Raw genomic sequence first — 15,244 nt, forward strand, 5'->3', positions numbered from 1 at the left:
CTCTCTCTCTCTGCCTGCCTCTCTGCCTACTTGTGATCTCTGTTAAATAAATAAAATCTTTAAAAAAATAAAAAGAAACCTGTGAAAATTAATAAATTTTACAATACAGGAGAATACAAACCTCTAACATAGAAAATTTGTTGTTTCTACATAAAAACTATTTCAAAAGTTAGAGGAACATCCCCCCAAATAAAATGATTATAATTCAACATAATGATAGAGATCAAATCTGGAACAATGAAAACTATCAATCATGTGCAGGAATTGAAAGAAGAAATAAGAGGAAACACATCGATGTTCTTTCACTCAAATACTTAAGACTATTGACCTATCAATAAAACTTCAACTGACCTACAGATTTCATGTACTCTCTATCAAATTCCCAAAGCTATTGTTGCAGAAAGAACAAAATGCACCCTAACTTTACATGGATGTCACAGGATAACACACAACCAGAATAATCTGGAAAATGAACAGCACACGTTGTGAGTGAAGGCATACTGCAAAGTCACAGTTATCAAAATAATATACTACAGACAGAAAGATAGGCATAGAATAAGGGAAGAGTGTAGATGATCTAGACATATTTCTCCAATGTAACTGTGTATGACAATCAACTGAAGCCTTGTTAAAATTCATATTCTGATTTCGATTTCTGGGTTGGGTCTAAGTTTCTACATTTCTCACAAGTGTGCAACTGATGTGCACATTTTCAAACCACAGTTCTAAATTACATAAATGAGTGAATGAATAAATGATGGATGGATGAATGAATGAATAAAATAAAAATAAAAAATAAGATAAAATAAAAATCATGGATGGGGCTGCATCAGTGGCTCAGGTGGGAAAGTGTCTATTTTGGCTCAGGTCATTCTCAGCATTTTGGGACTGAGCCCCACAGCAGGCCTTGTGCCTCTCTAGAGATACACGAAGGATGGAGAGATATCAAAGGAGTAGTTAGGTCTAATATCATGGCAATGGGAATCCGTCACAAGAAATGACTTGTTTAAGCAAATGGAAGAAAGTACAACATTTTCAGAATACATTTCAATTTGGCAGTGATGTTGTGGGGGAAAAAAGAATAGAAAACCTCAGTAATCACCGAAACCATATAACACATTGATTTTTTTAAAAGATTTTATTTATTTTTTTGACAGACAGAAATCACAAGTAGGCAAGAGAGGCAGGCAGAGAGAGAGAGAGGAGGAAGCAGGCTCTCTACAGAGCAGAGAGACCAATGTGGGGCTTGATCCCAGGACCCCGGGATCATGACCTGAGCTGAAAGCAGAGGTTTTAACCCACTGAGCCACCCAGGCACCCCTAATACATTGATTTTTAATACATTTCTGCTTGAAATTGTAAAAACAGTGAGGTGTTTAGAGAAACACAAATCATTCTATCTCTCTTGGTCTTGGTATAAGTAAAAGATTCTAAAGCCAATTAAAAAAAAAACTAACCATGAAGGATGAAATGATGAATTAGATACCAAAAATATTAAGAATTTCTTTGCAGGGGCGCCTGGGTGGCTCAGTGGTTTAAGCCATTGCCTTTGGCTCAGGTCATGATCTCGGGGTCCTGGGATCGAGTCCCGCATCGGGCTCTCTGCTTGGCGGGGAGCCTGCTTCCCTCTCACTCTCTCTGCCTGCCTCTCTGCCTACTTGTGATCTCTCTCTGTCAAATAAATAAATAAAATTAAAAAAAAAAAAAAAGAATTTCTTTGCATCACAATCTTAAGAGATAGAAATAGAAGTAGACTGAGAGAGGAGATAAAGGACTCATTCTCATAATATATGCAGAACTACAAAGACTAAAGAAAAAGATACCACAACAGAAAAAGAGGGGCACAGTAAGTAACTAGACAGTTTGACAAAGAGATTATCCATAGGTTAATACCCAACTTCATACTAGTAGAGAGTAACAACACAACAAAAAAGCCAATAAAACCACAACTTGGTAACATCACTTCCTAACCAGAAGCCCGACACCAAAATCACATAAGCTACCAAGTTTTAGAAAGCACGCAGATAAGCCAGAAATCCTAGGAATCAGTGCTGGTGTGTGTGAACAATGGTACAAGTTTTGGGGGGAAGGGTTTGGTAGTACCTCTTAAAGCTGAACATATCTAACCATAAGGACCCAGATTCCAGTCCCACATCAAACAGCCAGCAGATATGTGTACACGGTCCACTGAAAGACAAATCATAGATTTGACATGTCAGTACTAATCATGACAGTCCTGCACAGAGAACCATTCCCCCTCCTATTAACAGGAGAATGATGCGACTGGTATCCACACAACGGAACAGGATCGCTCCACTCTAATGAATGATGCAGTTACATGCAGGAAAACTAACCGATTCACAAAGACAGAGAAAGAAAAAAAAGCCAAATATAAGAGTCCCCATTGTCTGATACTATTTCTACAAAGTAAAAAAGGGAGCACAGCAATCCCTTGCCTTAGATGCTGAAACAGTGCTGAGCTGAAACAGTGCTAAGTTACTGAGACCTCAACGGGAATTCAGAGGACAATATTGTGCTTCATGACCTCAAAGGTTTATACAGATGAGATCAGTCTGTGAAATTCCATGAAGCTGTTCGCTTGTGATCTGTACACGTGACACTGACTTTTCTTCTTTTTTTAAAGATTTTATTTATTTATTTGACAGAGATCACAAACAAGCAGAGAGGCAGGGGGAGGGGGGGGGGAAGCAGGCTCTCCACCAAGCAGAAAACCCCATGGGGGCTTGATCCCAGGACCCCGAGACCATGACCTGGGCTGAAGGCAGAGGCTTAACCAACAGAGCCAACCAGGTGCCCCAATAAATAATTTTTTAAAAATTAAATTAAAAATAGAAACAAAAGCCGCATCATCAAAAACATAGATGTAAGTATGAACAATATACATATACTGACAAACTGAATTTAAAGTAGGGAAGAATTTCACACTGTGACTAGATTTCAAATGCATGCTTTAAAAAAATGCATGCTAATAGAGAGGGCATGTATTGCATGGAGCACTGGGTGTGGTGCAAAAACAATGAATACTGTTAAACTGAAAATAAATAAAGGTTAAAAAAATGCATGCTTTAATTTCTAGCTAAAGCAGTATGTTACTGGAAACAGAATGGTCACAGAGAAAGAATGAACTGTAGAATTATTTTTTTTTAAATATGAACACAGGGAAACACAAGAAACTAAGAGTTAAAAAAATAGATAAAGTGTAAGGAGAAACATAAAACAACTCAGTAAATGCAAACCCAACCTCCACTGGAATACTGAACATAAATAAAAGAAATGTTAATGGTAACAGTAAGCTCTGCTTGAATATATTTCATTGGAGTTTTCCTGAAGCTGTAACTAGAACAGGAAGATAAAAATCAAAAAACAAAACAGAACAAAAAATACTCCATGTGGTGATAACCAATCAAATAACCAGCATGACAATATAAATATTGTACAGAGTAATCTTTAACATGAAAGGAGTTTATCCCTGTTACTATTAGTTTAATCTTTCAATATCAAATATTACACTATGTAAATATTCTACTTCATGGATGACAAACATTTGAGTGCCTATTTATACACAGAAACATACAAATATACACACATAAACAGAGGCATATAGAGAAATACGTTTAGCTTGAAACACAAAACCATCCATCACAGAGGGATGACGTCATTAAACTAGCACCTGTTTGCATCAGAATTCCATGCCAACTCTCAGTACTCAGGGGTGAGGCCAAAGCAGTCCCTGAATACCAGAGACCAAGAGGGTCATTAGAAAAGTAAGAGGAGCAATTTCACTTTGATCACGATGCACCTCCCTAGGGCCAACACAGCCCTACCATGAAGGACCAAAATGAACTACAATTGCTCCACCAAGAAAACCCCCCCCCATGGGCATCCAGCATTCCCCAAATGGCAGGCCCCTTTCTGGGTGGCCCACTGAGATCTCACCTCATGGGGAACCCTGGGAGGAATCTGGTGCTGGACTAGAGGACCCCACAGACATGGGGAAGGTGGGCAGGGCTACAACAACCAGTGATCAAGGGCACCTTGGGCTCAGTCAGTCAAGTGTCTGCCTTCATTTGGGTCAGGTCATGATCCTGGGGTCCTGGGATGGAGTCCTGCGTCAGGCTCCCTGCTCAGCAGAAGACTGCTTCTCCCTCTCCCTCTGCCTAGCTCCTCCCACCTGTGCTCTTTCTGGCAAATAAATAAATTAAACCTTAAAAAAATAAAATGGTGACCAGATCTTGAAATTGGAAGACTGCCAGACTAGACTATGTCCTGCCCTGCAGTCACACTGAGACCCCAGTGACCCTGCTCATGTGCAGAGCTAGATGGAACTACCTGGTCAAGGTTTGTCACCAGCTAGGCTTGTGTTTGGTCACCACCAACACACTGAACTAGAGCATTAAGGGCATTCTATCCCTTTGTCTGGGCAGGCCTGCTAGCAGGCAATCACTTTCCACTGCTGACCAGAGCTTCCACTTCTACCATACCAGGATGCCTGAAGAAAGGCCCTGGGCGAGCACAGAGCCCATGTCATATGGCTACTGAGGACAGCACTGAGCCAGTAGCATTGCCCAAGGGTGGAGCATAACCTCTCTCTGCAGGATGAACAGTGAACTTGTGTTGAACAGTGAACTGGGGCAGTCTCAGAGCCCAGCCTACTGTACTCTTTCTGCAACAGAGGATGGGCTTCTGTCCTGCCAATGTTTGTACGTAACCTGGGGATCCACCCAACCAGGAACTTGCCAGCGCTGGCTTGGAAAATGCTCAGGGGCCCACAGCTGCCAATGGATACATGTCTGACCCTTGTGAATACAGAAAATAACATTAGCAACCAAATTACTGCAAATGTTTAAACTAGAAGTTGCCACGGTCCCTGGGATACCTCTAGAAGGAAAGACAAACAGTTGGCTACATTCAGATGACTGAGACAAAAACCTCTCCAATGTGCCTTCATGCCATTCCAGTAAAGGAAAAGGTACAGATATCAGCGTGAGCAATTCTGCAGATTCCAGTGAAAATCTGGACCAGACAGAACACCGCAATTTTCACATGCATGCAGGCTACTCAGCTTTCTTCCAAGGTTCAAAAGCTACATTCAAATGGAGAGCATTCAGCATGGAACATGACTGCTCGGCTACCTTTTTCATGAAAAATAAAATCCAAAATATTCACCAAAGTCTCACACATTCCTTTGCATAATACCTACAATGTAGGTCCCATGGTTACTGATGCTTTATCTATATATATATATATATTTTTTTTAAAGATTTTATTTATTCATTTGACAGAGAGAGATCACAAGTAGACAGGCAGGCAGGCAGAGAGAGAGAGGGAAGCCGGCTCGCCGCCGAGCAGAGAGATCACAAGTAGGCAGAGAGGCAGGCAGAGAGAGGGGGGTGGGGAACCAGGCCCCCTGCTGAGCAGAGAGCCCAATGCTAAGCTTGATCCCAGGACCCTGAGACCATGACCTGAGCTGAAGGCACAGGCTTACCCCACTGAGCTACCCAGGCGCCAGATGCTTTATCTATTTTACTGTAATTAATATCCTTAATTCGGTGTGTTAGTGCTAATGTTATTATCCTTTTACTGGCAGCAATGGTTTAGATACAAGAAGGCTGAGTGAATATCTCAATATTGGCAGAGTCAGGGTTTAACCTGGATACCCTGCACATCAACACGAGGCACACCAAGGTCAAATGCTCTTCTAGAAGGTGACCTGTGCTTGCATTCTTTTTCATCTTTGACACTCAGTGGTTGAAACAGAAGCCCTCACATGGAACAGGTTCCGTGAACTGGGACTTCAAAGTGAAAATTCCAGTTCAAACCACACACATGTATAGCCCAAGTGGCTTTCCAGTTGACTACTTAAGAACCAGACACAGAGGTCAGGTGTTCAAGGTCAAAACACGGGAAGGCCCAGCACACACAGGAGTCCACTTTCACACCTGGAGGACCAGGATTATGGACCTGTCCCCTGACTACATTTTGCATAGGCTAATAACCTTCCTGAGGAACTGAGCTCTAAATGTGTCCCCAGACACTGGTTCTCAGCATCTCTTCCCTAGACAGGGACCTGAGAATGTGTAAGAAAACAAATTCAGGACTTACACCCCAGACTTATTGACATGGTAATATAGGGATAGGCAAAGCAATCCAAGATTTCAAACTGTCCTGATGATTCTGATGCAGGCAAAATCTGATTACTTCTGAAGGAAATGTCATGGGTCATCCCAGAGTTATCCACAGATAAGTCACTCTTAGAAACCCTCTATGCTTGTGATCATTGTGATCACTGTGACATACACTTATACAACTCATACACAACATACACAACACACATTTTCTTTTTTCATAAATTAATCTGACTTTCACGAAGTCTATCTTGGCTTCCTTCTTTTCCATCTCTGCTTTCTCTCAATACTCTCCTTGAGCTTTCTGGGATCACCCCAAACACACCTCTGGTCCCATTCCTGAATAAAGGCAATATAATTAAAATGAAGGGGCTCTTATGTAAATATTTTATCAACTAAGTTATGAAATGCACACGAGACATCGATACATGTCATGTATTACATTGGGATGGCATACAGCATTTTCACTATAAATCTGCAGATGATAATTTTTACCATTAGACCATAAATAATTGCAGGTTTAAGGAGCTCATCAGCATTCAATTTGCATGCAGCATAAAATCCCTGATCCTTAAGATTAAGGATACTCTAAATTTTAGCATCTTTTTTAAAAAACAGTTTGAGTGCAAAGTGTGACTACCTTTCTCTCAGATGCTGTGAACCAGTTCACAGAACAAGAGCCATTTGCAAACATCTCTTATCCACCTGTGCTACACTTCCACATTTCTACTTAGACTGGCTCCTATGACGGAGTTCTGGTCAACGGCATGGCAGGAGTAGGCCTGGGGGAGGATGGCCTTCCCTGAATGAACACAAAGAGGCATCAATTCCAATTTCTTAAGTGGAACCAGACCTACACTGTCTCCTTTGCTGCCTTCAACATGGACCGATGCCTGGTGTATGTGTGGTGGGGGGGAGCAAGTATCTTGGGGCCATGAGAGAGCTAGTATGAACAGAATGCCTAGGGAGGACCATATCACAGAGAAGAAATAAAAGATGGAGTGCACTCTAGTGTGTCTGAGCCATTCTATCAGGCCTGAGCACCTATCTGCTCACTGTGTACATAACACAAAATACACATTTTCTTTTCTATGCATACACATCAGTCTTTTCCTTTTTTAATTTTTTTTCAACTTTTTAAAAAAGATTTTATTTATTTGACAGAGAGAGAGATCACAAGTAGATAGAGAGGCAGGCAGAGAGAGAGGGGGATGCAGGCTACCTGCTGAGCAGGGAGCCTCATGTGGAGCTCGATCCCAGGACCCTGAGATCATGACCTGAGCTGAAGGCAGAGTCTTAACCCACTGAGGCACCCAGGCGCCCCACACATCAGTCTTTTCATGGTAGACCTGAACACAAAGTAACAGGTATTGAAAAATGCATTATTTTTTAAAAAATTTTTTATTTATTTCTTATTTTTTATAAACATATAATATATTTTTATCCCCAGGGGTACAGGTCTGTGAATCACCAGGTTTACACACTTCACAGCACTCACCATAGCACATACCCTCCCCAATGTCCATAACCCCATCCCCCTCTCCCAACTCCCCCTCCCCTCAGCAACCCTCAGTTTGTTTTGTGAGATTAAGAGTCACTTATGGTTTGTCTCCCTCCCAATCCCATCTTGTTTCATTAATTCTTCTCCTATCCCCCTAACCCCCCATGTTGCATCTCCATGTCCTCATATCAGGGAGATCATATGATAGTTGTCTTGAAAAATGCATTATTATCCCTCAATTGATCCAATGTTAAATGTGAGGATAACATGTAGTTAATCTGATTAGTTTCTACAACTGATGCAAGTCCTCTTTCCGCTCCGGTCAGGAGGACTGTAGGGACAGCATGGGCTGTGAAACAACATAGGGACAGCTAGCCCCCAAATTGGGTAGGCTGTCTGAAGCAGAAATGGTCACTGATGATGATTCCCTAATCACCAAGGAATTCAGGAATCCATGAAGAAACAATCTTATTTCTCTGAATCCTAGAAAACTCCCACCATTCTCAAGTCCCCATCTCTGTCACATTTGCTCATCACAAGTAGCTTCCTAAGGCCATGCAGTGACCAAAGGGATCTCCCTACAGAACTTGCCCACATCAAGAATTCTCCATATTTGGTGTTTTGTAGGACTTATCTTCCTCTCAAACTAGGTCATCATCATGTTTTATCTGTCCTCACAACTCTCTCAGTGCCAAGTGTCTATATCAATCCTGTGGCCCACTGATGGTGTTTTCCAAAGCTTCCAATGAAGTGGTAATGACCATGTAAAACCATGTATTTAAATCTCAGAAATGGCCTCAAATTATCTTGTTACCAATGATTTACTAATAAAGTAGAAAATTCCATGGCACTTCTAAGGAGCTACAAGAGCCTGTGTGACTTGGGGGAGGAAGGACCAGTGACCATGGGGTCTCCATAGCATAGAAAGGAAGGTCAGCTCTGATGCCTACACATCACCGGAATGGAGATGAGGAGACAGAAGAACTGGAGATGATTTGGAAAGGAAACAAGAAAAATTTACATTTTTAAATTCAGTCAGTAGCACAGCCTTGTTCAAGGGTCGTCTCCCACATGAAGAATTCATACCAAAGCTCTAGCCTAGATGTGTTTCATCTCTTAACCCGATCTACACCACTCCTTTTTTTCCCCATTTTTAAAAGACTTTATTCATTTATTTAACAGAAAGAGGGGGGGGAGGGGAGCACAAAGCAGAGGGAGTGACAGGCAGATGGAGAAGCGGGCTCCCTGCTGAGCAAGGAGCCTGATTCGGGACTTGATCTCGGGACCCTGGGATCATGATCTGAGCAGAAGGCAGAGGCTTAACCCACTGAGCCACCCAGGCACCCTGAAGTCTCTACGTTTTCACCTAATCAAACTGTTACAGTGAAGTGAGCAACCTGGATGATGTCACTTCCAAGAAGGGAAAAGAATAGCAACTCAAGAAATCTTACTTCTCCAATCACAAAGGAAAGAGTGAATGTTATCAATTAAACTACATGGAACGTAATGTGCTTCCTGGAGAATTACTCCCATGTGCAAATTAAATTTTGAACACCAAGTCATTTCATGCAAACTGTTCTTAAAATCCTTGAGATTTTAAGATTATGCAGATTGGAAGAAGAGAAACAGAGTGGATCCTGTATGAGTAACCCCAGGTACACAAGATATGATTTACATGGGGAGTCTCAAACCAAAATACTTGAGATTTAGGAACTATAAGTTCTGTACTATTCCTAACATGAATATATAATACTTTTGCTTGCTAGGAAATCATCAATTCTGAAACCTGGAAATGTGCTCCTTGGAACCAATACTCCTGTTCCTTCTGAAGACACAGGTGTGATACACACATACATGTGCTTCCTCCTAGTTGGTGCTGTTGCTCAAAAATCTATCTTTAGAGAGCCTGCGTGGCTCAGTGGGTTAAACCTCTGCGTTTGACTCGGGTGGTGATCTCAGGGTCTTGGGATCCAGCCCTGTGTTGGGGTCTCTGTTCAGTGGAGAGACTGCTTCCCTCTCTCCCTACTTGTGATCTCTCTCTCTCTATCAAATAAATAAATAAAATCTTTAAAAAAAATTACTTTCAGGGGTGCCTGGGTGGCTCAGTGGGTTAAGCCGCTGCCTTCGGCTCAGGTCATGATCTCAGGGTCCTGGGATCGAGCCCCGCATCGGGCTCTCTGCTCAGCAGGAAGCCTGCTTCCTCCTCTCTCTCTCTGCCTGCCTCTCTGCCTACTTGTGATCTCTCTCTGTGTGTCAAATAAATAAATAAAATCTTTAAAAAAAAAAAAAAAAAAAAATTACTTTCAGTTCAAGAAAGTGTTTCTCTCATGCAAGGAAAATATAAATTCACCAATAGATGATGAAATTAATTCTATTATTATGACAACTCCACAGACATGAAACAACATACATCAACCACTGACCAACAAAATACACAAGAGGAGTAACATAGCATGTATGTGTAATATTGATACAGACCAACTCATACATAATTTTACTGGCAAAGGGCCTAAAAATGATTTAGATTTGAGGTAAACTCACACTCTCTTAAAATCAACTGAGTTAAAAATTGTCACCCTATAATAAAACACACAGGAAAAAAGGAAACCCAAACTACTTTGTGATATGGGAAGTCCAAGACAAAAAGAAACACATGATCATGGAATTGCAAAACCAGAGTAAGTCCAAATTTAATCCCAAAAATTCTACATAAAAAAACGATGAGTTATTTAAAAGGAAAAACACTGTGTAACTGTATTTTTAAACTGTGACTGTGACCCCATAAAAAACAAGCACGGGAATTACTGGCATGTCTTCACTGACAGTCAAATTGCAGTGAAGACATTAATATCAACCGTAAAAACATCAAATGAAAAATTTTACCAATAAGCACTTAAAAGACATTAAAAATGTATGTTATTCACAGAGTCCTCTTTTGATGCAGTATGTATAATTCATTCTGTCAACCAGCAAGCAAAATCTTTTCATTTCTAGATGAACAATACCACCGATACTCTAAAATATACTGACAAAGACTTTACATAAGTATTTGGATGACTTCACGTACATTCTGAGGAGAGTAGAACAAAAATCTAATGACTAACCTTTCCTGATGTAAAATTACATTTATAAACAGAAGTTTTTCTTAAACACTGGGACTGTACTAATTATCTACCTCACTTCTTATAAAGCACACGCCCATGTGCTATTAGGATTTTCGATCTAAAAAATATCAGAAATGAATCTCAACTACAACTAATTAAAAAATAAAAATAGGGCTGCCTGGCTGGCTCAGTGTTTAGTTAAAGCCTCTGCCTTCAGCTCAGGTCCCGATCCAGGGTCCTGGGATCGAGCCCCACATTGGGCTCTTTGCTCAGTGGGGAGCCTGCTTCCCCCTCTCTCTCTGCCTGCCTCTCTGACCACTTGTGATCTCTGTCAAATAACTAAAATCTTAAAAAAAATAATAAAAAGAGTAAAAACAAACATGGTAAAGTCACAATAACTTTATATAAAATGAAATTATAATGATACAATTATTAATAAATAAGGCAACAACTGAGACTGTATTAAAGGCTACAAATGTTGAGTTCCAAATGTTCCAGCCCCCCCATGGCATTATTTAGGTAGGAATTCTAGGAAACAGATACATTATATTATTTCACCACTGAGGAATGGAATACAGAGTGGAAATTTCTACGACTAGTTCATACAATACTTACCTGGCAGGGGAGATACCATGATCAAGTTCATATGAAGTAAAACCAACTTTTTTTTAAAAAAGATTTTATCCATTTATTTGACAGACAGAGATCACAAGTGGGCAGAGAGGCAGGCAGAGAGAGAGAGGAGAAAGCAGGCTCCCCACCCAGCAGACAGCCTGATGTGGGACTCAATCCCAGGACCCTGGGATCATGACCTGAGCTGAAGGCAGAGGCTTTAACCCATTGAGCCACCCAGGAGCCCCAAGTAAAACCAAGTTTTAAAGGGGAGTAAGATTAGACCTTGTCATTTTAGGGAGGAACTTTCTGATCTGATAAAGCTACTGAGTCTCAATTTTGTATAATTCAGATTAAAGCCTCCATAACATTGGAAAGCATAAATCAGAAAACATAGGATGTCTGTCTCCAGTGCTCCCAGAATTTCTGCACCAAATCCCATTATGCCCACCACTACCCTCACATGCATCTCACACGAGGCAAAATAGAACTTACAAAGGGCTCAACACTAAGGTTTTTAGAAATAAGGTGACTTCCCTGAGTCCCTCATGGCAATGAAGAAGCTCTCAGGTCATGGTGGCCCTCCCATTGCCAGGGCAGTTGCCTGGTCTTCACTGTGTGGATGCAGTGGACCAGCACTCAAGCTGAAGGAGAATCCCTAGAGAATGTAGCCTGATAATCTTGGATAGCAGATGTCCCTCAGTGAGAGGGAGACCAACACCACCAGGCTTCCCAAACTAACCTCCATTCAAGGCAATCTACTCAAACCACACTTTAAGGTCCATCATCCTCCTTCATGTTTCAATGTCATGTCTGTCACCTGCTTCATTCATTCATTCCCACCTACCTGGATGGATGGCTACTGTCTCCTTTCTGATCACATCCCAGAGCTGCTGCTTTTGTTCTAAAAAGGAGCTGAAGTCTGGCTTGGATATGATGAGGCCTGTTTTTTATAAAAAAAAGAAAGTGAGTATTGCTGGAGATTCTTTCAATCACAGTTGTGCTCAGTAGAGAAGAGAGGAAACTAGAATTCTAGAAAAACGTTTCTCAAATCCTGTTGCCCAACAGCCCTTTTGGAACACACAGGAGGTACTTCCAACGTTCACATCCTGACCTCCACTTCCAGGTACCACCTACACAACAGTGAGTGGAAACTGGAGTAGAAGATGTGGGCAGCACCACTTTATGCCACTCAGTGTTTAGAATAACCAGGGATCTACAGAAGTGATGAGGCAGGGGAAGCTAGAGCTGAAAAGGACACATCATGAAGATTTCTTTCTCCATCTACAAATCCCAGCTTACTTCCCTTTTTGCCTGGATCTGAATTCCAGTCACTCCCACAGGAATCTCCTAAGACACAGTCTTCACAGGAAGGAACAAAACCCAGAGTGGGGTTTGGAAATCTGGAAGGACTTATTCTCACCCAAGAAGACGAGGTGTCCGTAATTCTCTAACATCACATCCCTGTACAGTTGCTGCTGAGTGTGGGTCAGGAATCCCCATTCCTCCTCAGAGAATTCTATGGCCACATCCCTGAAGGTCAGCTGTCCCTGCAATAAATACCACAGTCACCAAGTGGCCACTGGCAGAGTTCACGATGGTCCCCAAGATGATAGGAGTTAATATCACCAGCTAGACCCAAGACCTGACCACCTCCAGTTACCTGTTTGTACCCTCTAACCTCTGTCCCATATTTTACTTACTCTCGTGATTCTACCTTATCTTTTACCTCATTCAAAACCCCCAGTCTCCCACAAAAGAAACAAACTATCCAACAGAAATATGAACTGTCCTGAGGAAGAGCTTAGGCTGGCCCAATTTGAGCTTAACCCCCAACACACACCTAAGCAGATGCATCAAGGAGTAACCCATGGAGTGATCTATACAGTTCCCTTTATTTTAGTATTAAAATCTCCACCCAAAAAGAACTCAAAGATCATGTACATAAAATACAGAGTATGTACAGAAGTGGTTTGTGGGTTTTTTTTACGATTTTATTTATTTGACAGACAGAGAGAGAGGGAACACAAGCAGGGGGAGTGGGAGAGGGAGAAGCAGGCTCCCACTGAGCAGGAAGCCTGATGTGGGGCTCAAGCCCACGACCTTGGGATCATGACCTGAGATGAAGGCAGATGCTTAATGACTGACCCCCCCAGAGGCCTGAGAAGTTTTTTTCTTGAGACTCTTGTGTCACCTTTTGCCCAGCTCTACACAAGACCAGACTCCACTTTCTGAGCATCCACCCTAATCTCACGTAATAGGAAATCCTTCCCCCTTGCTCTGTCAATGTCTTATTTGCAACTTATTCCCTGTGAGGTTCCCCCACTTTTTTTTTTTTTTTTAGGCAAATCAAGTTTCCATTGTGTGACACCATCGCCCCATCCCTGTGTACTTTCTATCTGTGACTCACCAAGCAGTGAAGCCATGTTAGTCCCATTTTATTAAGACAACTTGTTCTGCCTTCAGAGACTATCCTCCTTTGTACAGGAGGATAATTATTAACTCAGTAATAGGCGCTAATATATTCTCTGGCTTTGAGGTAAGAAGACAGCACAGGATCCACAAAATCAGTATAAATACTGTGTGTTTACCCAAAATAACTTGTTAAACAAAGGCCATACACATTTTTATACCGCGTTAACATCATACAGTGTAAGTAGTGTCTACTTCTTAGGTGGGGTGTTTTAGTGGGTTACAAATGTACTTACTAAATTCTAAGAGGGCAGGGGAGATCTTTTATACATGCAAATTCTGTTCTGGAGGCCTGGGTTGGGATGCATTTCTAAGGGGGCAACAGTCCAAGGGCCAAGGGATACCTTTTAGAATAACAAATAAGTAGAACTCCAAGGCAGAATTCTTGAAGGACTTGGAACAGAAATGTGTGTTTGTTTGTTTTTTTAAACTGGTTTTCATTTTTTTATTTGAGAGAGACATAGAGAGAGCTGCACACACAAGAAAGAACAAGGCTGGGGGGAGAATAGAGGGCCGGTAGCAAAGGGAGAGGGATAAGCAGACTCCCACCTGAGCAGGGAACCCAACACAGGGCTCCATCCCAGGACTTGTGGCACCAAGACCCAAGTCAAAGTCAGACAGTTCACTGACTGAGCCACCCAAACATGCCTGATGGGTTTTATACTAATTATAGATTCTACAGGCAAAGCAAGAAAGACAAAAACAATCCTTTCTCATCACCTAAAGAGCTCCTAACAGTTGTTCATAAATTAAGGGAAAACATGTAATAACCATCTCAGAGAACAAATACATTATTCTATTTTTATAGGAATATTTTGACAAACATCCAGTGACATGGAAGGGATCAGGTTTTCACCAAGGTGTTCTGACCTAGAGTCGCTCTAAAATGACACAGAGGTCATTATACAGATAGACCCTAAAGCAGTGTTCATAGCAGGGGTCAAACCTGAGAAGAATGAGGGAAACAAGAACCGATTCACCCAACACTGATCTGCCATTGTACATTCAAGGACACATCCAGACATTTAGAAAGTGGTTACACCCACAGGAAAAGTGACAAAATAGAAACTTGTCATGGCAACTACTTTAAGAAACATTTTCAATGATACGATACATAAATCTTTTTGCCCATGATGGTTTTTGTCTTTTATTCACATTATCAACACAAACACACAGAATGACAGAAAGGGAACAGCTCTTATTTCTGAGTCTACTAGGATGAGGGCTAGAAGCAAAAAACGTTCACCTGGAACCCAGAAGGCTGACCTATGGTCTCCATGTTATGCCCTAGTTTTCACATCTGAGAGACCACCAAGGAGCCAACACCGATGCAATCACACGAAGGTTTATTCCACAAGCTTACGCTTGGGCCCAAGTATACCCGACATAGCAGAGAAGGGACTTGGACC

At 41.6% G+C, this 15,244-nt stretch overlaps 2 protein-coding genes across 2 annotated transcripts in view; one reads left to right on the forward strand and one right to left on the reverse strand.

Moving 5' to 3' along the window:
• The window catches only part of LOC123931367 (putative protein ZNF720), an 867,309-nt gene that overhangs the window by 560,190 nt on the left and 291,875 nt on the right, over positions 1-15,244 (forward strand). The gene's annotated exons all lie outside the window — the stretch shown is intronic.
• The window catches only part of LOC123931298 (zinc finger protein 665-like), a 36,337-nt gene that overhangs the window by 5,429 nt on the left and 15,664 nt on the right, over positions 1-15,244 (reverse strand). The window contains exons 3-4 of the mRNA XM_045988249.1: positions 12,787-12,913; positions 12,197-12,306 (exon numbers count right to left, since the gene is read on the reverse strand). Of these exons, the coding sequence (XP_045844205.1) occupies positions 12,197-12,306; positions 12,787-12,913 (237 nt within the window). Of the gene's footprint in view, positions 12,307-12,786; positions 12,914-15,244 lie in introns of the transcript that reaches the window.

Source organism: Meles meles, chromosome 19 (assembly GCF_922984935.1).
Source record: "Meles meles chromosome 19, mMelMel3.1 paternal haplotype, whole genome shotgun sequence".
In the NCBI taxonomy this organism is placed as follows: domain Eukaryota; kingdom Metazoa; phylum Chordata; class Mammalia; order Carnivora; family Mustelidae; genus Meles; species Meles meles.